Source organism: Lepisma saccharinum, chromosome 1 (genome assembly GCF_977018435.1).
Source record: "Lepisma saccharinum chromosome 1, izLepSacc3.1, whole genome shotgun sequence".
NCBI classification, from domain to species: Eukaryota; Metazoa; Arthropoda; class Insecta; order Zygentoma; family Lepismatidae; genus Lepisma; species Lepisma saccharinum.
This window is the reverse complement of record NC_139229.1, coordinates 11006931-11034878: the sequence shown is the minus strand read 5'-3', so window position 1 is coordinate 11034878 and position 27948 is coordinate 11006931. Positions and strand designations below refer to the sequence as shown.

Sequence of the window (27948 nt, the reverse complement as noted above, 5' to 3'; positions counted from 1 at the left end):
AGCACATATTCATTTGATTGATTTTGTCATCTTCATAGTAGCAACTCTTCAGGAAGACAGGTTATGTAATTTTAATAGTTTATATTTATTTGCGTTCATCGTCGCGATTAATCGTGATAGAGAGATAAGCGGCGCGAAATAAGAAAAATACAAACTCTCGGATTGGTGCGATTCCTTCAGAACCTTTCAGCACGTAGCCTTCGTGAATAATCGAAGAACCAGTGAGATTTATAGACAAGGCGTTGGCAACACTGTTTCGGGTCGCTGAGTCGCTGCGAGTTGTGTGCTTATCGACAGCAGAGGGGAGAAGAATAACAATATAGTAAAGGATTACACTAAACCATGTAAGTAATTACCTCCAAATTTATCTTTAAGCTCTAAAGATTCACGATTTGTCTGTCTCAAGTTCTTAAACGTCGTAGTAGAGGTATGATAGAAATGGACACCATTAGGCAAGCAAGTTCGATTGGGGCAGACCTAATTTTACGTGACAGGAAATCACGCAGTTGTGTGTGTAATGTATTGACGTTCCAGAAATCATTTAGTAATAAATGTTTCTTCGCGTTAATTATAGCGCTATGGCGACACTGCTACACGGTATAAGCAATTTGATAGATCTTCTCTTGTAGACAGGTATTTTGGTGAATGCAGTGGTATATCTACGGCATGCGCTTGTGGGGCAGGTATTTTAAGTTGAACCGAGACAATAATATGATAGTTCCCAACATCATCGCACCTCCAACCACCTCATATTATCTCTCCACGTCACCGTAGTGTTTAATTTCCTTCCAATCCCTTCTTATCGCAGTAAATTTCAAGAGCCTTCCATATCCTTCATTAATAAATATGTATCTTTTAATCTGTAGCTATCAATTCTTCGCCCGCCCTCAACAACTATTTTCCTATTATTACAATCTCAAATTGGGTGTATTTTTATAACATTTTTTCAGAAATTAAAGTGAAAAATAATAAATATGTAAAAAAAAATGAAAATCGTTGTAAATGGAGACCATTTTTGAGCTTCTATCGTTTTGATAATGTTTGATCTGCAGAACCCCCGAGCCAATTATCGAGTGGCACCCCAACGTATCAATACACCACGGTACAGACAATGACAGTTGCTAACCCAGAATTTTCGTAAACGTGAATATGACAATGAAATGAGATATTACAACTTCTGTCAGTGCAACATTTTCCCCAATTTCTCACGAATCCAACATTTCCGTTGTAGGAATTTCCATTCTAAGAGGAAGGTTTACTCCCTATATTCCCTTCCCGGTGACGCCAGTGATCACTATAGGAACGAATTATAAGCATTAAACATAACTTGTATTTATTGAAAGCGATCAGACCGCAAGCGTAAAAAACGAAAGGAAAAGATTTTCCATGATATTATAATGGATATTGATTTCTCTACATACATTATTGACTACGAATCTAAAAAATTGGGGCAGTATCGTCTTTAGAAATTTATATGGAATAAGCGATATGAGTAGATTCATATTTACCTACATACTGATTTTGGTGAATCCACCGTTATTATTTTTTTCCCCTTTGGTAAAGCTAGGTCAATATGGAGTAGACATGAAATTCTCAACAAATCCTTCTAGATACGCCATCAACAAAAGCTTGTTATAACTTACTCTTGGTCCATGCAACTGTACTATAGCAGAGGTGATTTGAAGATTTACCTTGTTCACGAAACTTGGGCAAGTTTATCAAAAATCAATAGAATGGTAGGTTCGGGTGGATTTGTCACTTCCTTCCCCAACTAAGAATGGAGGGGAGGGGAGGGTATACATTTTGGGGGTGGGTTTTATTTCTCTTCAGATCAGTGGCGGATTCACATTATTTATAGGAGAGGATGTCGCCCGCTAAGATTTAGACGTCTCGTGGAGAGGATAATGAACTAATTGTAGACTTCAATGGAGACGGGGAACTAAATTCTCTTGTTAGTTGATACTATACTGTTTGTCTTTGATGTTTGGAGCAGATGTGCACTTATATTAATTGTCTGTGTACTCACATTATAATATATATTATATAACATATATAGTATATTATATATATATATATATATATATATATATATATATATATATATATATATATATATATATATATATATATATATATAGCAATTCATACTCCTAAATCCGCCCTTGTAGCAAATTGAGTTGTTGATGTTGAGTTGGTGTTTTAAGTCCACTTGATGCACAGTAAGGCTAATCGTGACTGGACCTACAATTTAAAGTGGGATCCGAACTACTATGTGCTTCCACCGGGCATTGAACCCAGGACCCTTTGATGACAAGGCGGCGACGCTACCACTGCACCATCGAGAAGGCCTTGTAGCAAATTGAGAATGGCGTCGGAAATGAGCATGGACATTCGGAATGGAAGAGTGGCACGGCTCCCTGTAAAATGAATATTAATCTGAAAGTACATATATCATATAATTTCATTTTAGTCAGTAATTTATGTCTATTTTATGTCCATTTGGAAAACACACTGAAAGTGTGCATTTTGAAGGGGGAGAATATGCCTTGTTTTGCATAAATTGTGGCCGCGGTGGCTCAGTTGGCATTGCGTCTGACTACCATGCTCAAGGTCCCGGGTTCAATCCCCGGTCGGTTCAAATACGGAAACTTTTCTAACGTTGGAAGCGGCCCCGGCGCCCACCCAGCGTCGAATGACATGGGTACCCGGGGGAAACCCTGGGGGAGGGGGTAAAGGCGGTCAGAGGCGTGATGCTGATCACATCACCCCCACTCACGACCAGATCAATAAAGTGTGGGCGTTACCTCCACACCCCCTATACGCCTTCATGGCGTGGTACTAAGCACAGGGGAACACTTTACCTTTTTTTTTGCATAAATTCCTTGCTTTCATCTCCTTCGAAAAAATTCTCGAACATTCATGGATATCAGCATGTTTCAACCTTCTTTTTGACCAGTGAACCCCTTGAAAATACTTCTATGAGCTATTTATCCTTTTGAGAGCTATCTTTATTTACCTGCTTAACCTGTGCATTTTACAAGCCCCAGTATCAATTTACAACAAAGCGTTTACATGTCAACGAGCTTTTCAATAACAAAATTGAAGTGAATTAAAAATATCAAATGAGTTCCAATTATATATCATCATGTTGTGTGTGCGTGCCACATAGTCACCCCCCTCTCTTCCTCGCCGCCTCTCTGTATTTTTCCTCTTTCATTAGCCATATAGGCAGCATCAGGAAAATGAATCTATGGGTGCAATTTTTTTTTGGGGGGGCAAGGCATTCCCCTTCAATATCTCAAAGGGGATATCGCCCAATATCCACTCTCATTTAGATTAGAATTAAACTTGAGACGTTTTATTTTCTTTAATTCCAATCTCTCCTCCTAATTCTAGTATAATATAACTCCTACAATATTAAATGCTCTATTAGCACTAAATCAAATTGTTCATGCGTTATTTACTAGGGCTCAAAGATTTTCCTCGCAAAACCAACCGTTTTGGCATTTCCACAATTTAATAAATCGAAAAAACCCTTTTCTTCTGATTACGATACAGCTCACATATTTGTGAAACATATACAGGCAAAACACATAAACTGTTCTAAGCTCTAAAACTAACATTTTTTTTAATGCAAACAACGTTGAAATATCATTTCTTACGGAGCAATGGTACGGTAGTATTGCTGGCAGAAGGATACAGACAGTGGTAGTGAAAGAACTCTATGGCTAAATGATGATTGCTACTTTTGACTCTTTGATTTAATAAGAAGTGATTAATCCTTAATCAGTATTGACAAAATGGTTTAGACAGTAAATATAGTACAATTGTGTTATTTAGGACAGAAATGCATTTTTACAAAGATCCCAAAATATGTCATTTGATATGAAATCGGATAATGTATGTAGAATTCATTGCGGTAATATGTAAAAAGTAAAAAATAATAAGTGTGTTCTATTAATATAACCCTTCGAGGAGTTTTTATACGACTACGTACGCTGGAATATACGAGGCAGAGTAATATGAAAACCTTAATGGTCTGATAAAAATTATGGATCAGACTGTATACAGGCCACAGTTACATCAGGGATCAACTGTTATTTACGAAATAACATCAGGGCTGCAACACTGATCAGGCAAGCTTAAAAACGCCATTTTCGTCATTTTTAAAGATGGCGCCTCCTCCATACACTTCCATCAGCGAAGAGCAGTGGTTTCTTACCACATCGACTTATAGATATTCTCCGGCAAATGAAAATTCAATATCTCTGATCACGCTTGCCACACCAGCAAGCTTACCAACAGAAGAAGAATTTCGACAATGGCCTCAGTCTGCACGCAGATTGGTGGAAAGACCTTCGCTGTGGCTCATAAGTAGGGGGCGGATAAATGCATATTTGCGACGTTAGTGTATATTTTAGCTTAACGTGCATATAATTTGCATATATTGGAAATTTGGGAGCAATTTTCATGTAATTGTTCGTTTCAAGTTTGTCTGCTTCATTGTGTCAGCATTAATAAATAGCCTACTTCGTCTGATGTTGAGCACTAGTTAGGTCAAGTACATTCCAAAACTCATCTCACAGCGTTGCAGGTGGTCTGGTTGCGAAGATAGAGAAAACACACACTTCTTTCATCAATCAACGAACGATCTTTCAGAGATGGGAGTCATATCTCCAAATTCCAGCGACAACATTGGTGTCACGTTGTTTGAAGATTTTCTGTTAATGTGACATCTTGATAAATCTGTGAGTGTATGTGTGTGCTGCAGAAGTGACAATAAATGCCGAAGGAGAGAAGATGTAACAGTATATTGCTCCAACAGTGGGTCAAAGGCAACGATGCGTTTACCACTGCTGGCAGAGTTATTTATTCTCAAGTATGCTCTAAACATTTCAGGTATTTACAGTAGTTTTCAGCAGCTTGAATGGAGATTTGCCGACATGTAAATTTACCATGCTCAAACAGAGCTTTTATTTTTGGTAACAGAAAACATATGTTGTCTGCGTAGGCCTGGATATTGTGATTTTTATAAACTTATGTCAATTTTTGCGGACATGCTGCTGGATAACCTAGTGAAGGATTATTCTGTACAAGATTATTTGAGTACAAAATAACAAGACGGTAGAATCTAAGGGAATGATGGTCAGATGATGGAGATATGCACTATGAGAGTATTTTATTTTTAAATTAGACATAATGAAAATACAATAACTTTTTTCGATTATGTCTGTCGATGGATTGCAGCTAAATATTCAAACAACATACTGGTGGGGATTAAACATGATTTTTGGATGCTTTTCGTCACGAAAGTAGTAGTGATTTGAAGTGGTAATTTTACTATTAAAGTAATTTGAAGGAGAAAGATGGCAGTAGATAGCGTCCGTGGAATTTGTGTACTTATTGATAGCTATATCTAATGCCGTCTACATGAAAACAACGATAAATAACATCTAGTGTATTGAAATGTTAATGTAAAAGAATAAGATATTGATTAATGCAACGAAAAGAGCATCGTGTTTCCAACAAGATACGTACATATATTATTATAATTGCATTATTGCATTTTTAGAGCGAGCCTCCAGACAAAGAAATGCATGTAATATATTCATTTTGTTCCATGAGACTAAAAACATTTGTAAATTGGTATATTTTGGTGATCATAAAAAGCACAATTTATCACACTTTTAATTCTATAATTTCGCAGTGAGTTACTGATGCATGCATTTTGCATGTAAGGTGTACAGAACCTTAAAATGGGTTGTTTTGAAAATTTTTAGTGCAAATTTTGGCCTTTTAATGCATATTTTAAGTGCATATTTTGGCCTTTTTAGTGCATATTTGCATGTTTATTTTGGCCTTTTTTTAGTGCATATGAATCCGCCCACTACTCATAAGTCACTGCAGCCGGACCCTGTGGCCGAGTGGTTATCACATCGCGCTGCGACACCAAGGGTTCCGGGTTCGAATAACGCTCGGGCTTGGTTGTTTGTGAATATCCATTCATCAATTTCATAATTTCATCCCTCATCCCCATCTTCTCAAATTAGCCAAGAGGCACAAAACGCGAAGTAAAATAACCTAAATAAATCAATCAATCAATCATAAGTGACCGCAGATGCCTCAATAAGATTCTTCAGAGTTGAACATATGAGGGTCAGCAATGAGTCTATGTTAAAATGCAGCAAACTTGTGCAAACGTTCATGTAGAATTCAACTGGATAATAAACAAAAAACAAATTAAGGTTTATGTAATTACGTCATCATCTTGCAGCCTTTCTTTTATTTGCTACTAAACGTGTTTGTGTGTCCTTTACAAAATATATAAAGAGGAGAGGGAGGGATGTATTTATAATTCACATTGAACGATTTCTTCTTTTTCCCTTATAACGATGGCTGAAGATGTAATGAGCATATGAAGTAGTGGTTATCGTTCTGAATTTCCACTTGTTCAAATCTCTGCGGGTGCAAAACCTTTTCGTAAGCTTTAATCTTTTCTCATTGTTGTTAAATTAAATTGTTCTGTTTGGCATTGACGTTGAGAGATTATTAGACAAAATCTCTCTACTTCAACAAGAAAAGATAACGTTAGGATCGTAATTACAAATACGAAATTAGAATTGGTACGAAAATTTTAACCTGCACTGAGATTAAGGAAAACAGCTTCCTCCCGTTTACGAATAAAATACATTAAATTTGATATGTATTAAATAGCCGTAATTGATTTTTATTATTGTTTATAACATTGAGGAACATAGTGGTTCGGATCTCACTTTAAATTGTAGGTCCGGTCCCAAATAGCCTTTTTGTGCAAAAAGTGGACTTATAGAAACCCTCTCTCAGACATGGGCAAAAAGTACATCTTTGGTAGTCCTACGTGTGTAAGAATATGTAATTCAACACGCAAAACTTGCTATCTATTTTCTCACCCCCCAAAGAAAAGTTGAGCAGGAAGGGGGACGAAAGTGACCTGCCTACTCTGGTCATCAAAATAAATCATGATTTAATCTGACTTTTCCCCGCAGATCTGGGATATGCTGTATCATTCATTCTTTGATTATTATTTTTGCTTTTTCCTTACATACCGTTCTCAAACAGACTGACTGAAGAAAGAAAAATTACAATTGATTGATTTTATTGATTTTACTTCGCTTTTGTGCCACTTTTGGCTAATCGCGAAGATGAGGATGATCGATGACATGATGAAATTGATGAAGGGACACTCACAAAGAACAACTATGCCCAGACAGGGATTCGAATTAGGGACCCCTAGCATCGTAGCGCTCTGTGCTAACCACTCCGCCACGGAGGTCGGCAAAATTAATTATAAAAAATGAACTATACCTACGTTTTCCAACAATGAGAAATCAAATTAGCTATATACAGGGTGTACACAAAGTGTCAGTTTGTCAGACACATTTCAATTACTAATAAATTTGAAACTAATGAAGATGCAAATTAACTGATGGCAATGATAGATAGATAAACTAAAAAAGTTTTATGTCCTGTACCAGTAGGTTTCTATATGTGCTTCTCTTGTTACACGGAGAATATCATTGCGATATTCGATTTCTTTCCACCTTCGGGTCAGCATGCCGACATCCACGGTGGATATCGCGTTGTTTATTCTAACTTTCGGTACATTGATGTTCATCACTTTTATAGTGTTCGTTATGTTTTGAACGAACGCTTTCCGGGAAGATAGATTTCAATTGGTAGTCCGATTCCTTGGCCTTGAAGATCACCCAGCACAACCCCATTGGATTCTTTCCTCCGGGAATATGTGGAAGACATTGTTTTTAGGCAAAACTGTGACAAAAGAAGCACATGTAGAAGTGTACTGATAAAACGTTTTGAGATTATCTACCTATCATTGCCACTAGTTTAGTTGCATCTTCATTAGTTTCAGATTTATTAATAATTGAAATGTGCCAGACACTTTGTCTTTGTGTACTCCCTGTATATATCGACGCTTCGATATTTTAAAAAGATCAACTTTGCATCGATATATCGAAATATCGCACAGCCCTACTTCTGAGATGTTTGTTTCAAGCGTCAACTTTACGTTACAATTACTTGAGAACTACAAGACTAGCATTTCTGCCAGTACAACGTGAAAGGAAGTACATCCTTTAGTGTAAAATCAACCTTTCGCTCTCACGACCGAAGGTTCGCCGAAAGGCCGAAAGCGAAAGCAGGGGGGCAGGAGGGGGGGAAATCGATCCGTCAGTTGGCGTGGCCTTCCCCTCGGTCCCTTCGAGCAGCCTAGTTTTACAGCGGCAACACGAAACCCGACTCTCCCATTTGACACGGAGGAACGCGCGCAGGGAGATATCCATCATCCTTCTACGGTTGCCGTCATGTGCATTGGGAAGGGGGTGCAGGGAAGGGTAAATGCCCCCTGACGGATGTTGAATATCAAGGGAACGTTGAATTCCAAGCGGGCAATTTCAGTTTCTCTCACTAGATAGCGTGGTGGCTAAAGCCTGCATCACACGAAACTGGATTTCCAGTAGGTATGCCCTACTTGGCGCTGGACTGGCTACCAATTTGCTAGTTTTCGTCTCACACGGTACTTATCAGCGTACTTGTCGATAGACTTTTGTTCCCATACGAGGGAAGTTGTAATGGCGGCCGCGTGAGATGTAAACAATGTATCACTTCACATTTTTAAAAGCCGATAACTATTCAACTGAGAGGAATAACGTTTCGTGTAAAACGTTATTAGGTACAAAACAATGGCGCTGCTTAAATACATACTTTACAACGTTTACTGTACACGAATGGAAGAATACGTTTGTTGTTTCAAATGTAAACACCGTGCACTCAGCATAGATGGTGTAACTGAACGCGCCTTTCATGCTGTATACGTTATACATTGCTGGAGTAACACTCGGAAACCACAGATAAAAGTGCTCCTTTGCACACTCACAGATTATCTTCACATGGCGAAACTTTGCTCTGATTGGCTGTTCCACAGAATCCAGTCGAGGAAAGCAAGTAGAAATTAGAACATGTTCTATTCCTCCAAACCAGTCAAGCAGTCAGCCAGGTAACCTAGAAAGTTAGTTCAGCGCCAACTAGGGCATTCCTACTAGAAATCCAGTTCCGTGTGATAGGAGCTTAACGCTGTGGCTTTGTAAGCAAGGGTGCTAGGGTTTGATTCCCAGTACAGGCACACTTAACACACTATATAGAGCCCCGATTAGCCTACGTATGCATAAAGCACACTTCAAAATGAACAAAAAAACATCAAATGGTTATATTTTGAATAATTGATTTGGTTCATTTTAGCTCGCTTTCCTGCCAAGTTTGGCTAATTGCAGAGATGGCGATGAATGATGATAAGACGAAATAGATGTGGGGACAATCTCAAGCATATGTGTACAGCACCCAACACAAGACCCATAGAGGGTTGTACTAACTGGCCATGAGTCCAGACGCCAGAGCCTCGCTAGTCTGCAAAATTCAGTACAGGGTGTACTACGTGGAAGGGATGATGAAATTAATGAAGGAACTCTCACAAATAACACCCAATCTCAGGCCGGGATTCAAACCCAGGACCTGGCGCTTCATGCGCGTTATGCTCCGCCAGGTTTTATTTCGAGAGGGTGGTTCCAAGAGGTAGCGAATAACTTGTGCTTCTAGCCTACATGCCCTAACGTTACACCAAGCGAAAGTAGGTATTACATACACATTAAAATCCACGTCTACAAAAGTAACTTGTCTTGATCTTTTGTTGCGCTTATTAGAGTAATTGTTAATCTTTCTTTGTGTTAATTCGCCTAACTTTTTAAGGTTTTCTGTTCTACCAAGTATTACGAAATTACTTACAGTCAACAAATAATAGCCTACCCATAATAATTTTTAAAAGACGATGGAATTTGGTAGGTTGAAGGGGTGGGGTAACTGATAACCCCGTACGTCAAATGGAAATAATTGTATTATTATACATGAGTATGTATTATACTGCAGATGCTTGCTTGTACGTGGATAGCACATACGAGGGATGATGAAAAAAAATGTTGCAAAGCCTATTATGGCGTATGTGTTAGACATAGCTGGAAGATCAACACACCTGATGATGGAGGGCACTCAACACTAGTCCTCGATGTAATCACCTTTTTTTGTTCAAGCACTTGTCCCAACGGTAGATGAGGTCTTCCATACCGGTTGCACAGAAAGCCGCGTCAAGTTCTCATGGCCACCGTGAGGCAGCTCTTTTGACATCATCACATGTCAGATAATGGTGGCCAGCCAACCAAATGGTAGTGCCAGCTCAGCTGATATTGAGCGTAATGTCCTTCTTCTGTCCTCACGAATACACTCATCCACAAGAGCACAGTTCACGTCAGTGGTTGAGGTACTGGGCCTACCGCTGTGTCCAGGGTTGTCATTAACAATACTGGTCCGTCCTTCTTTGAAGGAACGACATCACATCGCTACATGTTGCCTTGAAATTGTCCCCTCCCCATACACCTCCACAATCTGCCTATGAATGTCAGCAGGTGTAGTGTTTTTGGCCCACAGGAACCGCACCACTGCCCTCACTTCTACTCTTGACCAATTTTCTAGACGAGTCACCATTTTAAATGTCCACTTATCGGGTATACATGGACAGAATCTGAAGTCCTCAAACTCGCAACAAGACAAACATGTTATTAATTTACACATAAATTTTCGTTACGTTACAGTGAATAAAACAAAAGTTATATGCTTTTTTCGATCATCCCTCGTAGAACATGAAAACAGAATTATTAACACACGAGTGGCCATTAAGATATACATAAATTAATGCGACGCTTGCTTCAAATATAGATCTGCATTATGTATATGCAATACCAATAAACGTATAGCGCTGCACCATGTCTGTCTGTCTGTTCAACGAGTGGCGTGTCCTGGAATTTCGCAAGCGGAATATCATAAAAAATGGAGTTGTACCCCACCCTACCCCATACCCTTGGAATGCCGTCTTCAGCAAATTAATGTCAGCTGTGAAGACCATTTACTCCTCTGGCAAGATAGGAATTCAAATCGTAATACTCGGACATTAACCTACTTATTATGCAACCTACAATACAGTACAAATGTACGGGTCTGCATAACGTACAGGATATCATTTCCTCAATGCCAGAAGGATGGTAATTAGAGACATGGAATGTGAAATAATATGCTGTAATGTTCATTTTAAAAAAATGGTGTGAGGTACATTTTCCTACCATTTTTGTCACGAAATGATGCAAAATGAACTGCAAAGTGCGAAATAAACTCTTAAACACGAAATTTAGAGTTCATTTACCGACAGTTTCCGATTTGTATTATCCTGTGAGTCAAGCAAAAATCGTTCTGCTGTAAAAATTTGAGAAACAAAAATCACTCCTTTACACAGGAATAAACTTAAAACTGAAAACTAATAAATGTGCTATTAGAAAGGAAATGTTTATTTTGCGTCATGAATCAAATCAAATTTGGGATTTTATTCACAATTTTAACACCAAAATGCCCCTATTGCATGCCTCTTTTGATCCCAAAACGTGCTCCGTTTTTGTACCGAAAAGTTTATATTTTATTCACCATAAGTACGTGGTGTTTGCAATTGGGTTTTAGTACATTTAGTGTACCCCTTTTTTCATCTATTAGACATCCCTTTTATTAATGGATTGCTATGCTGTGACAAGTGATAAACATGGACACCCTAAAGTAAAAGTAAAGTAAAGTGTTCCCCTGTGCATAGCACCACGCCATGAAGGCGTATAGGGGGTGTGGGGGTAACGCCCCACACTTTCTTGATCCGGTCGTGAGTGGGGGTGATGTGATCAGCATCACGCCCCTGACCGCCTTTACCCCCCAGGGTTTCCCCCAGGTACCCATGTTATTCGACGCTGGGTGGGCGCCGGGGCCGCTTTCACCGTTAGAAAAGTTCCCGGATTTGAACCGGCCGGGGATCGAACCCGGGACCTTTAGCATGGTAGTCAGACGCGTTACCGACTGAGCCACCGCGGCCGGCCATCCCTCACACGAAATTTCACATTAGCTTATTATTTACTTAGTTTCGTAGTGGCTATGTTTGGGAGTAGTTTCCATTGGAAAGCACTGCAGATCCACTCATGTTTAGCTAATCTTTGCATAAAATTCTGCTCAAGAGAATGCTGTAGTACTAAGGAGATCTTAAACATCTGAACCTATCGTTTTGCATTAGAACGATTCTGCACGATACCTAGAGTACTGTTATCTACGACAGCAGAGATCCCGGGTTCGAATCTTAGCTTGGGCATGGGTATTCCTTGTGTGCCCCTTCATCAATTTATCATATCATCACTCATCTTCATCTCCGAAATTAGCCAAAAGTGACAGAAGTAAAATAAACCATATCAATCAATCAATCTAGTACTGTTGCAGCAACAATGCTGAAATTTTACATGTATAGTCTTTGTCTCTCTAGGGACTCCAGTCCAATGGTGTGCCCAAGGGGGAGGTTGGGGGGGGGGGGTCATAATTCCCCTTAGGCTCAGAATTCCTAAAAAAAGAACGTGAAAGACAGGAAAAGAAGGCAAAATGAGGGTTGACTACTAAAGAAAGTATACGCACCCCTCCCCCCCACTTTCTAAAATCCTGAGCACGCTACTGCCCAAGGCCTCCCCGAAGGTGGTAACGTTAGCTTTTTGGTGTGTAATTTTTCCCATTAATTTTCTTCGCAAATGTCAAATTTGTTGTGATTTTGGCTCCAAATTTATCCTTACACCCACCAAGAGAGAACTCTCACCTCTCTACGTGGATAAACTCTGGTCTAATTGTCTTTATGTTTATTAACACATTTTCATTTTTAAATAAACAGGTCAGAAGAGAAACCTAAAGATGGGGAAAATGCCCCAGCAGAAGGAGCAGATGGGGAGCCTGCCCCCAAAACAGCTCAAGAAATTGCTCTTGAGATGCGGAAAGTCATGGCTGAGAGGCAGAAGGCAGCAGCGGCGATGAGATTACAACAGACACAGGCACAAGTTGACCAGGTGGGGGAATCTTTCTTCTAGTAGAAATACAGTACTCAATACTTATTGTTTTATCTATATATGTACCAATATGTAATTTTCATATTTAACTTGCAAGCTGGCTTTTTCAAGACTGATTTAATATTTGTAATTTCTCCTAAAGTTTAAACAAGAAACAATGGAACAGCGAAGGATTATAAGTGTTAATAACTGCATTTTTTTCATTAGTCAGCTATAGTACTGCTAAAAAATGCGTGCCATGAGAAATGCCTTTGTGTAACTAATATATTTTTTGTCATGCAACAAGGATATAATTGTGAATAGATTCTCTCGGGCTATCGACCAGGTGAGTTGTGTAAAAGTCACTTCTACCCTGAAGATGAGAGTGACTTTAGCTCTCGAAAGCTTGGAATATTTTCCGCAACTCACTTGGTCGATAGCCCGAGAGAATCTATTCCTCATTCGTCGCCAGGAAAGCTTCCATCTTACTTCAAGGATATAATTGTTTTTTTCATTATATTGATTATATCATAATTACATATTTTCTAATTTATGTATACGTAAGATAAATATACGTCAATATATTTTAATGATGTAACAATTTGTAATAGTACTGGTAAACTGTGAAATTTTAGTGTAAAAGAAAAAAAAACATTTGTATTTTAGTGCCAGCTGGTATAGCCACAATATTGCAACTTTAATACTTTTTCAGTTTTTCAAATTCAAATTTTCATCATCCCATAAATACACAACATTAATTAATTAAATATTTAATTTGATATGTATAATATTTGTCTTCAAAGAAGAGTTGAGTAATGTAAACTTAAAATTAATGTGACGTTATTCTAATTTGAATGTATTTTTACATGCTGCATAAAAGGTAAAAGATATCATGATAACAAATGTGGAGAAGGTTTTGGAAAGAGATCAGAAGTTATCAGAGTTGGATGAAAGAGCAGGTACGTGTTCAATCTTTTAACATGAAGTTAATTGTTTAATGTAATGTATGAAACGGTAAATTATAGCATGTTAATATAGCTTCAGTTGGTTATTTGGTTGATTTGGTGTTTTACGCTACCACTGCACCATCGGGGAGGCCCAATATAGCTTCAGGTTCAGAGCCATTTAACACCTAAAATTCAGTTGAAGATAAGAATCAGGCAGTGTAAATTGAATTATACAAACTGTCTGGAACACATAAGTTTGATTTGCATCCACTGACAGTTTAATTCAATTAAATATTCAGAAACAATTTAGTTACTCTTTAGATTAGTTATTCCCTTTGTTTTACAACGGCTCTGCATATTAAAACAGATTGGTAAATTGTTTAAGAGGGAAGAGTTGCTTATTTGGAATGCAATTTTACAAGTATCATACTTCTGGAGTACAAAGAGTCAGGTTTAAAGCTCTATTCAAGCAAGCATGCATAAATTATTGTTTTTACAATAATTTGTTATTTACTTTTTTCAGATGCCCTTGAGGATGGTGCCTCAAGATTCGAGAAACAGGCTGGAAAATTGAAAAACAAATTTTGGCTACAGAATATGAAGGTAGAGTAACAGAATGTATTCGCATTATTCTAAATTACTGTAAATTATAAACATAGGGGTTGCATCACCTTCAGCTTCCCTTCAGCTTGCACTGAATTTCATGAAGCAAAATATTGCCAAATACCACATACTACCTTAAATAGTGATGTTTTATTATACCATCATATGAATGACACACTATAAAGCCAATCCAAGTCAATATGACCAGAAACTAGTGTTTAAAGTTTCATTCACATTCTATGAACATTGTATTCATATTAGGGCTGTGAGTCGATGCCGATGTATCGGTATCGGCCAATACCAGTAGTATCGGTACTGGAAAGTATCGGCTGGAATTCATCTACTGATACCAACTGATACTTTTCCATCACCCTGATCTTTCACAGAGTCAGGAAAAATGCCACGCAACACTTTCATAGAGACTAATTATCCAGGGAATTATTCAAAATTGAAACTTCTTTTTATTTTGCACCAATTTACGATAACTCTATTTTGTTATTACATAACATTATTTTAATATTCTGAATTAATTCTTGAATATTCTAAACCAAATTTCTTGATAAATTGATGGACATAATTGGAGAAGAATATGTACACACAAACGTTGATCAATATTTTGAACAAATTTAATTATTGCAATTTTTAAGTATCGGTATTGATATCGATAAAAATCAATAAGAGTATCGGTATTGGTTCAAAGTGGTATCGGCTCAGCCAGTGGCGTGCCCAGGATTTTTGAAAGGGAGGGATTATGTACACTTTTTCTCGTAGTTAACCCTCATTTCGCCAACTTTTCTTACCTTTGATGTTCTTTTTTTTTAGGAATACTGGGCCAAAGGGGGGGAGAGTTATAACCCCTACCAACCCCCCTTGGGCACGCCACTGGGCTCAGCCCTAATTTATATGTATATATTTTTGTTAAATAGCATTCCTTTTATGACACTTTTAGCTAATTGCAATGATGAGGATGAGTGATGATTTCATGAAATTAATAAAGGGACACTCATAAAGATCACCATATCCAGGCAGGGACTCGAAAACGGAAACTTTGGTGAGGAGATTAAGAATTTGACCACTTAATGGGCTGGGCCACCAAGCTGACTATATCAGCATTGTCAAAGCTTATGGAAGAAACAGGTGAAAGAATTACACTCTCATGTCAGCTGACAAAATACTTTCTGCATAAAGTTGTTGTTATCAATCCCGTTATGATAAGAATCCCACCCTCAATAGAAACTCCTTTTTTCATTACTGGAGAAAACACATAGAAAGTTACAATGCACCAGCAACCTTCATTATCCTCCATTTTGTATGGTTACAAAATTGGTTACAGTAGCTTTTAGTAGATTAGAATCAGGCATGTTAGGTTTAGACAAGTCGGTTTAATTTAGGTTAATTTCAGTCTATTCTATGCTCAGATGGGCTAATCAGAATTGGGCCTGCAGTATAAAGTAGAATCTTAACAATTGTGCAATGTGCATCCACAGGGGATGGAACCTGGGACACCCTGATTAAAAGGAGCCAGTATTGCCAACACTTGTTAAGTTAGGTTACGTTTTGTGACAAGTTATGCTAAGTTTGGGTGTATATGTAACATTACATTGTACAACAGCCATTGAGGGCCAAGGCCTACGTACTGACTGCCGGTCTCAGTCCCACATGCCTCAGCAGAGGTGGGCGATCATCCAGCCAGTTAGGGAGTGGTGTGTGGTCAAGATGACAAATTCCCAGTTGTTGTTGTACGTTTTCCATGACCAGGTTCTGCTACTCATTCATATCTCCCAGTCTCCTCATGGCAGTGGTGGCCCCCAGTCTCATACACTGGCCGAAATCTCAGGAGAAAAGTTGTTATGCCTCCCCCCCCCACCTCCAGGTGACTCGAACCAGTGAACATCCCGTAGCCTGAGCCCAAATCCTGATGCCTTAGACTGCACGGCCACCGTGTGTGGCATATGCAACATTAATTTAGGCTAATTTCATTAGTACAAGTTATTATTTCTATTCATTTTGTACCTACATTTAATAAACGTGGCCACAACACTATTTCTGCTTCATTTTTCCTTGTTTTCTAAATACCCTCATTCTAATTTCTTATTAGGTAGATTATCTGTGGTCAAGCTTTCGAACAAAGATTCAGAGTGAAGATTTTGCCATGCTTTGATCTTAATAATATTTAAGCTTGTTTATTAAGCTCCTAATTAGATAAACGTTAGGAACTAAATTCTCTAAACTACACCTTGAAATTTAATTATTGAGTGCTGAGCTCATAATATTTCCGTTTATCAAAAAATTCATAATTCTAGATGAAAGTTGTGATTATATTTATGCAAGATATGCAAAATAACCTTATACAAATTATACCATAAGTCCAAAACCTCATACGTATTTGTTGTTGACGAAAAAATTCTCTTTGTAGCATATCTAAATCAATTAAGGGATTATAATTGCTTTCTTGCTATGCCACTATTAGTTATTGATGTAAAAGTCTGTTTAATCAATACTATTGATCAAAGGTAAATTTCCTATTAAGTAATGTAACTGTTTTTTCTCTTTCTAGATGATGATTATCATGGGGCTTATTGGTTTGGTAGTAATAGGTGTTTTAGTGCGTAAGTACCCTGGTCATTTTCATATGCTACGTAAGATAAAAAAATCATTTCTGCTTCTAACTATTTTGTTTTTATGCGAGTCTTGTCAATAACGTCTTAAATGCATATATCATCACCACTAATTACATGTAAGTATGTGCCTTACTTTAAAAAAAAAATAACCATGTGAAAAGTTTCCAATATACATGAGAATGAGACCGGATTGTGTTCAGATAATATTTCTATATTTCTACACAAAAAAGTAATGGTATGCATCATAAAATTATATTGTAACAAGGTCAAATCCAAAATGATAATATTATTGAAAAAGCTCCATCAATACTGATTAGTAATCCTTGGATGCAAATAAATCAAATCAAATCAAATTATAAAGATGTGTTAGCTACGTCCAGCAAACACAATAGTAAGTCTTGACCTCAAAGACTTTAAAAGTAACTTGAGCTTAAAGATCAGATAATAAAACACAATGGCTGATATGAGAAAACTTTCTTCTAGCAAAACGTTCCTCCCCTAAAATATTTTCTTTGATAATATGAATCTGACTATTTGCAAGTATGAAATTTTGGAACCTAATTGAGAATGAATTTCGATTTTGTACACATCAACATTTCATCCACATTCTGTTGGCTATAATATTGGAAAATTAGCTTCTATGATCATTTTCATTGGGAAATGGTGTAGAAAAGTTTTCCATATCAAAGAAGATGAAATAATTGTGACAAAATTATGTCAGTCTGGATGTTCAAGAATTTCAGATTATTCAAAATCCTTCTTCATAGGAACTGACTCTGTATATTCTCTATAAATATAATACAGCACCTCTACAGGTTGGGCAGATGTGGTTTATCATACGTAGAAATTTTCAGCGAAAAATGCAGGCTCGACCAGGACTCGAACCTGGGTCTGTGGCATACCATGCCATTGCTCTAACCACTGAGCTACCAAGCTGGCCTGGCCTCACCTTATCTTTCGCTATCGCTGTTTTACCTGCGTGGAATCGTCTCTGCCAGTGCTACCGCAACGGGATCTGTTGCCTTTGAAACACAGTAGACTTCGACATTGCCTGGTTCCTCCCAGTGTAGAGATGTTAATAATTGTAGATTAGGCACACACAGGAGTTGTACTACGTAGAAATTTTCAGCGAAAAATGCAGGCTCGACCAGGACTCAAACCCAGGTCTCTGGCATACCGTGCCATTACTCTAACCACTGAGCTACCGAGCCAGCCTGGCCTCACCTGATCTTTTGCTATCGCTGTTTTACCTGCATGGAATCGTCTCTGCCAGTGCTACCGCAACGGGATCTGTTGCTTTTGAAACACAGTAGACTTCGACGTTGCCTAGTTCCTTCCAGCGTAGAGATGTTAATAATTGTAGATTAGGCACACACAGGAGTGTGTGTGCCTAATCTACAATGGTTTATCATAACATATTAGTTTACTTACATGTTAAATAAGTATTAAAATATGCTTGTATGATTGAATTATTTTATTATTAAAGAAGGTAAGAACTTTTTCACACTAGAAATTTCATATGCCAATTTCATACTTGTTGTTGCTTGCAGAAACACAATGCTTCTGTTATCTATGGTATATGCCAGAAATGAGAAAATGGCCTAGTTGCTGGAATTTCTCCCACTGATTTTTTTTTTCAAATACCACACCGATAAACATTACTTACTTTGATTGTATTGCATCTATAGATAGATATCCATTTGGTGGTTGCTTGGAGAGATAGTTCATTCCAATCAACTTGCATTTCATTTCTCCATGCAGCTTTTCTTTTGCGATCGATTTCATGAACATAAACGAAGCTACTACCATACAGGTCGTCCACTGAGAATGTAAATCCAATTTCTCACTTTTTCAGGCAGGGTTGCTACAATTTTTTGACTATGAAATTTCCTGACATTTCCAGGTTTTCCAGTCCAAAAATGATTTTTTTCCAGACATGTTTATCATCATGATTTTTGCTTTTGAACCTTGTGTTTTCAATGATTATTACGAATATTCGCTTTCACAACTTTTTTAACAAATTTCATTCTCCACACACAAGAACATGTGAAAATTCGAAGAGTAAATTATAATTATAATCGGCATCAAATGTATTGGCTGCTACAATCACGTGTATCTAACCTTCAGGCTAAGGTAACAGAGGTACATTATTTCACCATAACAGATCTCCACAATATTAAAACAACAGAAAAATTTTATAAACCATACACAAATTTTCATTTTCTGGCGGATTTATAATGGCGTAGAAAATGCTGCTTTTTTGCTTACATTTATAAGTATACAGCATCTGGAGAAATTTTTGTTGCATATAAGAATTCTATAGGAAATGCCAACAAGACTAAGATCTATAAAATAGTCAATGATAACCTCATCTTCACCAACCTTTCTGATAATTATGATCATATTGTCAATGTACTTTCATTATCAATCAGATATTTGGACTGAAAGTTTTATTTTAATATTCTTTCTAATATCTAGTATTATAAAAGTGAAAATTTATTACAGAAATTCGAAGGAACCATAATTTGCACAAGACTGAGATTCATAAGAATGAAAGAAACAAGATTCTAAACTGAATCTTTTTTTGGGAGTGGAATCAAAAGAACCGAATCCAGAAGTGGAAGTGAACTGCTTGTTCATTTTGCAACTTTTTCTCTTGCAGACTCCAAAATGCACATAAATTCCAGACGATCTGCAAAATTCCATGACATTTCCCTGTTTTGCAGGTTTTCCAGACACGTAGCAACCCTGCAGGAGAGCCCTTTAAAGCCCTTTCTTGGATCTTTGTCACATTGTGCTGAAAGTTTGTATCATTGGAAAGGCTGATATATTGAAGCCTCTCTAAAAACAAGTAGTTGTTTGGTTATGTATTTATTCTGTAATTAATAATTGAAATTTCAGATAGAACAATTGCACGAAACACTAGCTAGCATGCAAAACTAGCAACGAGATGGAGATGAAACAATTTCATTATAAATTTGTCATTCGGAAGCAAAATACATAAAATAAATAATTCATATTTTTGGAAATCAATCAACTACTTTGATTCCACTATTATTCAAAATTTTTGTCTGTTAACAACAAAAGTAAGAATCGAAGACCACTGGTGGTAGTAGCTACTACTTCTAAGCAGCTCCCACAAGTGACTGAGGTTAGAATGCAAGTGGTTTTTCTCATACTCTGATGGCGCTTGTGGTTGGTTGCAAAAATTATCAAAAGGTTTCATTGGCTGTTGGAGTTTGCATTCTCATGTCTGCTTCCAAATTTTGTACATGGACCAAAACACTCTCAATATATCAATATTGGTTGTATGTAGCCATCAAACGATAGCAGACATGAAACAATTGCATCCTAAATAGACCACAGCCAAAATATCTTGATTTGCTTACAATTTGCAGATAGAACATTTACATTCTCAATTGACGAGGTAGTAAAATCGATTGTGAATAAAAAAACTGCATGGAAAAATGAACTGTAAGTTGATTGCAATGAACTACTAATTTAATTCTGGCCGGCTTTTACATGTGATGTTGATTGAAAGGCAATGGTGCAGCATCAAGAATGGTGTTGTAGAACCCCAATTCCATTTTAACACCAGATGGTGTGTTCTATAACACCAAACACCATATTCGGTGTTATTTTATATCCAGTCTTTATAGAGTACTCAGCTTCCATATAAGTTTGCTCACTCAATATATTGAATAACTTCTTAATGCCTCTTTCATATGATCTAATCATCATGACAATCAATAAATTGTATGAGAGATATCCACAATGGACCTTTCCTATATATCAAGCACCAAGTTTTCATAAGTTACAATGGAGCAAATATTGGAGAAGTGCAATTCTCATTTACAATAATAATAATAATAATAAACAAATGGACAGGCTGATGCACAAGAGTGTCCATCAGTGACTTTATGCACACATAGATTAATCATACCAGACATAGAAAGTGGGGTATGTGCAGTTGACATATCACATATGTACACCATGTGTTGTTGTTGTTGTTGTTGTTGATTTGGTGTTTTAAGTCCACTTTATGCACAGTAAGGCTAATCGGGACTGGACCTAGAGTTTAAAGTGGAATCCGAACCACTTGTGCCTCCACCAGGTATCGAACCCAGGACCCCTTGTACACCAAACCCAAGATTTCTTATTGCAAAGTTTTGCATGAACCTGTTTGATATCCCAGATGTTAATGACGTAATGGTAGGTACTTGTATTATAAGGCATGAGTTTGTAACTCACGTATTATTGCCTGTTTACAGATGTTGTATGATCGAATGAATACTATATTATTTATACAATCTAATTTTTAGCATGTGCAATTTTTGAGCAGAGAGAATTATTAGAAAGAAATTATATTGACAAATTCTAGTTTTTCAAACTGCATGAATGGCTTATTCCTGCATGGTTTTTGTGCACATCTGTATATTTATATGCTCATTTAGAGTATGGTATCCATCTGCAGAACTATATTAATGAGATTTGTGATTTTGCTTGTTTTTTCACAGCATGAGAGGCATCTTAAGATCACATCTCAAGTTCTGGAAGTAACAAGATTGAACACCATGGAGTGCAGAATTGATTGAAACATCTTTTGCATAAAGTTATTATTCATATTATCATACGTTTTCTGTTCTTTTCTGAAACAGTCATTATCTAATAACAGACAAGAGTTAATTTTTGTTATTCTATTTTTAAAATTGGTCAAATTTGCTTGGAATTGTAACATTGATACAATTCCACATGATACAATATCTATTTTTAGAATTTTTGCATGCAATTGTAACCAATTAAAAATAGTGGAAAATTATGCATTATGTCTTGTTACAGAAATAATCTCTTCCTTGCCCAGAAATCAAAGCTGAAACCTTCTGATTTCTGGACAAATATTGAAACTGTTGTTTTAGATGACAAACAAAATCAAGTCCTCACATATTTGTGGTTTCCTAAATTAAACAATGGCTTTTTGTTGTAGAATAGAACTTGAAATAGGTTCTTATAAAAGCAAGTTTACACTTTAGGGTGAATAGGATTGGAATCATTAAGAACTATGATAACTTAATGATTACCTGATGAATTTGAAAAATTTCCAGTACAAATGTGTTAATGTGCCAACAAAGAACAATGCATTTGAATTGGTGGTCTAGAACATGGTCTATCTCATGTTCACTACTTGAAGATTTGTAGGTTAAATTCGGAAGTGATGCAATATAAATTGCATTGAGGTATGTATATATTTCAAGATTCAATATGTATTACAAGGCCAATGAACACCGACCAGTACAATCTATATTATATATCAATTCTGAAGATGAAGAATACTCATTCCAAACCCTTTGAGGGTATTCTTGTTCAGTGATCGAGTGATTTTTATGGTATATGATGGCATCAACATTAACCCTAGAACACTACCGTGTTCCAATATTACAGTATAACTACCGCTACGTAAATTTTACATACATGAAGAAATCTATTTTTAAAACAACCTCTGCATCATGAAAACAAATTTCTATTCATTGTGAACATTATTTTGTTTATTTTTCCTTCTATTGAAATTTTATTCTTCATTTTAAAATGTATAAGCATGGTTTTATTAAACATTTAATATTTTAAGAGAAGGTCTTGCTTGACAAGCCCATTCATACATCAAGAATGAAGGCGAAAAGTTCAAACAATGAAAAGCAAACAATAATAATATTCATAACGCTGTAAATAAGGAACAAATGTAATTTTAAAGTCTTACAAGAAAATAGTGCATGCTTCTAAACTTTTGTTTTCAAAATCTAAGTATCCAAATCGAATTTACAAATGTCAAAATTACGTGGAAGATACTTCTCGTTTTACACAGCTACGTAAAATTGACGTACAGTGCACAACGTAACAAACGAAATCAAGACGATCAGTGCTTGCACCCTCCTTACCACAGTGCTGCCTTATGTCTGACGGACAACTTGAGGCACTTCTAGGCAAAGGGGTGAGTGGGTGCAAGGTGAGGGGTAGGGGAGGGATTTGAGCACAAAGCATACGTAAATTTTACGTACGGTAGTGTTCCACAAATTGGCTTCCCACAGGAGCAGTACGTAGTTGTCATCCTCCTTTTCTTGTAGTTGCAGAAACTGCAATACTTTCGGTTTCCTTGTAACATGGCTGCTACTGTACTTGTCTCTTCCTTCCCCAGTACCTTCAAAATTAACTTTCTTAACTCCTGTATTTATTAGCCTTTGCTCCTGCCAGATCTTGGTCAAGTTCTCATGGAGGTGAAGCATGAACTGAATTCGTGAGAATGGTCTCTTTTCTGAGTTGCCCTGATTGTTGTAGAGGTTGTGAGTGTGAATAATGCATCCATTGATCGCTGCGATGTTGATCATATTATAGAAAAATGAGATATTATAGAAAAATTCACGCAAATCTTACGTGAATACAAATGGCGTTATTACTACATGCACGTCAAAATTACGTGCAAGATTTTTTCTTCTGTTACTATCACTACGTATTATTGACGTACAGAGTCTCACATAATGCACAAACTAAAGACGTTCACTGCTTCCGCCCTCCTTACCATGGTGCTGGGTAGGTGGAGTGGTAGGTGGGTGCGATGTGGGAGGTAGGGGAGAGAATTGAGTGCGAAGCATACGTAAATTTAACGTATGGTAGTGTTCTAGGGTTAAAGTTATTGATGTTGTTCATGCAATTCACAGAAGCATTGACATTTTCCTGCAGCACTGTAAATATCTCTATTGTCCACAATAAAGTACTAGGAAGGCAAGCTCTTAGTATGAAGTATATAATCTACAACAAATGGCTAGAAAGATTGCTTACAATGAAAAAGCAATTTATAAATTATATTAATAGACACTTAGATCAAAGAAAGACAAAATAAAGAGACAACATACACCAGGAATCATTACATGATGTGGTTGGTTCCAGTTGCCAAAACATTGTCAGCCTGTGATCAAGAAATTTAAAGTGACAAGATGAAAACATATCTTTTGTTCAAATTCCTGGGTGGGTACTGTGATATAGGAACGTAAAGGTAAAAAAAAGGTAAAGTTCTCCCCTGTGCTTAGCACCACGCCATGAAGGCGTATAGGGGGTGTGGGGGTAACGCCAACACTTTCTTGATCCGGTCGTGAGTGGGGGTGATGTGATCAGCATCACACTCCTGACTGCCTTTACTCCCAGGGTTTCCCGCAGATACCCATGTCATTCGATGCTGGGTGGGTACTTGAGTCACTTCCAACGTTAGAAAAATTCCCGGTTTTGAACCAGCTGGGGATCAAACCTGGGACCTCTAGCATGGTAGTCAGACACGTTACCTAATGAGCCACCGTGGCTCAGTGATATAGGAACATTCACTTTCAAATCAGCAAAGCTTTACAAATCACTTTTCATGTTCATCATTTTATTTTGAAAGCAGTGAAATTTTCTGAAACAACACCAGGGATAATTACAATTCTAGAATTTAAAGTGTTATTCCATTCCAGAGATACTGATAAGGAATATATCTTTTCTTAAATTTGACATGATATAATGAGAAATTGGATTTAGATATTGAGATACGATATTAATTTACTCAACATATTGAAAATGTCTCAGTTATAAAATAAAGGAAATCACATTTTCCTGGTAATGAACAAAGCAAAGCAATTTTTAGTTCAGTCTTTTAAAAGCATAAACTAATGCTGATCTCATGAATTCAAGCAAATGAGGACAATAATTGTGATACGCACATATCCGTAGTGAAAATAGGGAACAAATTAGGAGGAAGTTAGGATTACTCTTAATTTACATGTTGGAATATTACTATAATCGAAAATTCATTCCAATTTTGAGTTTTACCAAATTGTATTGGGTACCTTTCATTGTGCATACTGATCTCATGCAATGTATTCAGTATGTTTACACACAAACTGACAGGAACATTAATTACATTTTTATTGGTCTATTCAACTTACAAACTGAAAGGAGGTAGGATGAAATAGTCTTGTTGCTTCTTGTTTTTCCATGTTGACTGTAGTGTGCTTAAATTCTCACTGTTGCTTGTAGTGTTGCATGAATTTTAAAAGTAGGTTAAATTGCATTTTTGTACTTATACATTGTTGCATGCAATATGTTACATGTGCACTTATGAAAAAGATATTTATGAATTATATTAATTGCTATATCCACATTTAATCAGGCAAGAAAAATATATGCCTTAAATATCCTAAAAAAATTAAGTCTCACTTTATATTTTAGTTCTGTAACATGGTATTATTTGCAAATTAGTTATATATGCTACTAAAGAAGTATGGTTACACGTGATAAAACCATTGACTATGACAGCATCACTGACAAATATTCCTTACTCACATTCAGGGATAATTGAGATCTTTTATCATTAGATCACCACCTACTTTTTATTGAAATTAAGTCCAGAAGATTTTTCCTATTTATACTGTTTAGAAAAATAGTTTTGGACCAAATTCATTATACAAAAGCTATATTTATATCTTAAGGAGAAATATACAGATATTCTGGAAACTTTAGGTAATAACTTTCTTGCACTGCACATTTATCTAGACAAATATTAGTTGCCACAAAAAATAGCTCACTGCTATTAGTAACTACTGCATGAATTGAAAAGCATTGCTTGCACTTTCCATTAAGTGAATGCTTGCGTCACTGCAATAAGCCCATTATATCCAAATTGCACATTTTCCCAAATGCTTCAACTAAATTAAGGTATCATAAATAAAAATTGTGATGTTTTCACATAGTTTTGACATTTTTAGAGATAGCTAATGAAATAGATTTCATTTCTACTTTTTCTAAGGTGGCCTCCATCAAGTATTTACAGTTTCTTCTAGAGTACTGAAGAATATCTGCCTATCAATTTAATTTTAACCTTTAAGGATGAAGAATATAATTAATAAATTTATACTTTAAAATATAAAATAAATTTATGTTTGCTGATTTCTGTTGCAGGGAGTTGATGTTTAGTGTGTATGCGTGTGATGAGTATGAGTCTGTGTGTAAATGTATAGGTTTTGTATATGTGTCATATTTTGAATTGTTCGATTGTACTTTCTCTGTACACTGTGTAATTGGTTGTAGACTTACACAAATGTCTGCTACTTTAGGATGTTGTATTAAATGTGCTTCTGGTTCTCTGTGTCTTTTAGTTAAGTTCATGCCTGAGAATCCTCCACCACAAGGTCCACCAATGTATATTCCTCAAGGAGCACCTGCCGGTGCTGCCCCTGCTGGTGGTGCTCCTGGTGCAGCTGCAGATGCCAGTCCTCCTGCGAATCCAAAGTAGATTGAACTCAAAACTTTTCCTGTCTTTTCTTTCTTTGCCAGTGAATTTCATTGATTTTTAACTTCATGCTCACTGTGTGTTGTCATGCTGTACACTATACTCTTCTCTCTACATGACTTTTGTTCTGTCTTCTTCTATGCTGTCTGTTTTCCGATGAAAATTTTGAGCAGCTACACAAAAGAACAATGCATGTGTAATATGCAAACCTTCCACAATTAAACCAGGTGCGTACATTCGTAGCCCTCCTTGTTTTTACCACATGCAATAGCCCGCTAGAGCGAACATGAGAAAAATGGTAAGCTTGGTGTTATATGTGCACAATAACCTTTTGCAAATCATAATTTACATTTAACTGAAGAGGAATAATTGCAGCTTAGAGTAGCATGACATTACACAGTAAGGACAATACATACATACAGACATGAGAATACAGTCAACGTGTATATTGTAACAAACATATATTACATATTCACATATGCATACGAAGTATAAGAATTAACTTGTTGTCAACATGTGTGTGTGTATTTATTCTTTATATTAGCTTCATTAGGCTGTAGGTTATGAAAAGAAAATTAGAAATTATGTACATATCAGACATTCAGTAATATATGTGCTTGTCAACAAGTAGACGTTCAACACAATGAGTCAAGTTAAACTTCTTGTTTTGTTTTTTAAAATCGAACCATGTATATTTTCAACCTTGTTGAAAACTCTCACTTACATGGTTATCAAATATAAATTTTATTGTTTTAATTGTTTATAAAGATATCACCTATCTTGTGTGTCTATATTGTTAATTATGCTAAAATATTTTTATGTGTTGTACATGGTTAATGATATGAGATACAGTTATTATAACACCAGTAAAGAAATGGCAGATGGTGCTATACAAGTGGACTGCCTTATTTCACCTGAAGTCTATTGTTGTTGTTGATTGTTCTTGGGTTTAGAAAAAAAATAATGTGCCTATAAGAGGATGCTGGATATTGTAGCATATACAAAAAGGACACAACCGTACCATGATTCAATAGCAGTTACAAAAAACTAGCATATCATTTAACCACAGTAGCTCATGATACTTACAAAGCATGTACCGTATCATTCTACAATTGTGGTTACTGAACAACTGTAGCATATCATTGTATAACAATCAATAAATTTTCTGGTTTTAAAAACAAAAAATTACAAAGCAACAAATTGTTGGAGGTAGCTACTTTAAAATGCTATTTTATATAGCTATAACAAATGATCTACAGTAATAGCTTCTAGATCACTTGCTATTATAGCATTCAAAACAGTACCTATGCAAACCTCTAAGTCATTGTCCCTAACTATGTAGCATATCATTATGCATCTGTAATTAATGGATGATCTGTTGTATTATTTGACAGTATTTAATTAATTTTTGAGAGATTGTAGAAAAAAATAACTGCTATATAATTGTAATGAAATATTGTATAGATAATAATAAAGATGTAATA

The 27948-nt window shown here is 36.5% G+C and overlaps 1 protein-coding gene and 1 non-coding gene across 2 annotated transcripts; one reads left to right on the top strand and one right to left on the bottom strand.

Annotated features, from left to right (window-relative positions):
- The first annotated feature begins 238 nt into the window (after nt 1-238).
- LOC145992711 (neuronal synaptobrevin-like) lies at nt 239-27948 on the top strand. Its single transcript, XM_083129098.1, has 6 exons — nt 239-344; nt 12836-13007; nt 13867-13945; nt 14457-14536; nt 17094-17145; nt 26331-27948. Coding segments are annotated over exons 1-6 (522 nt in total). The 5' UTR covers nt 239-342; the 3' UTR covers nt 26468-27948.
- Nucleotides 18022-18093, bottom strand: TRNAT-GGU (transfer RNA threonine (anticodon GGU)). The gene has a single exon. It is a non-coding gene; the product is annotated as a tRNA-Thr (tRNA).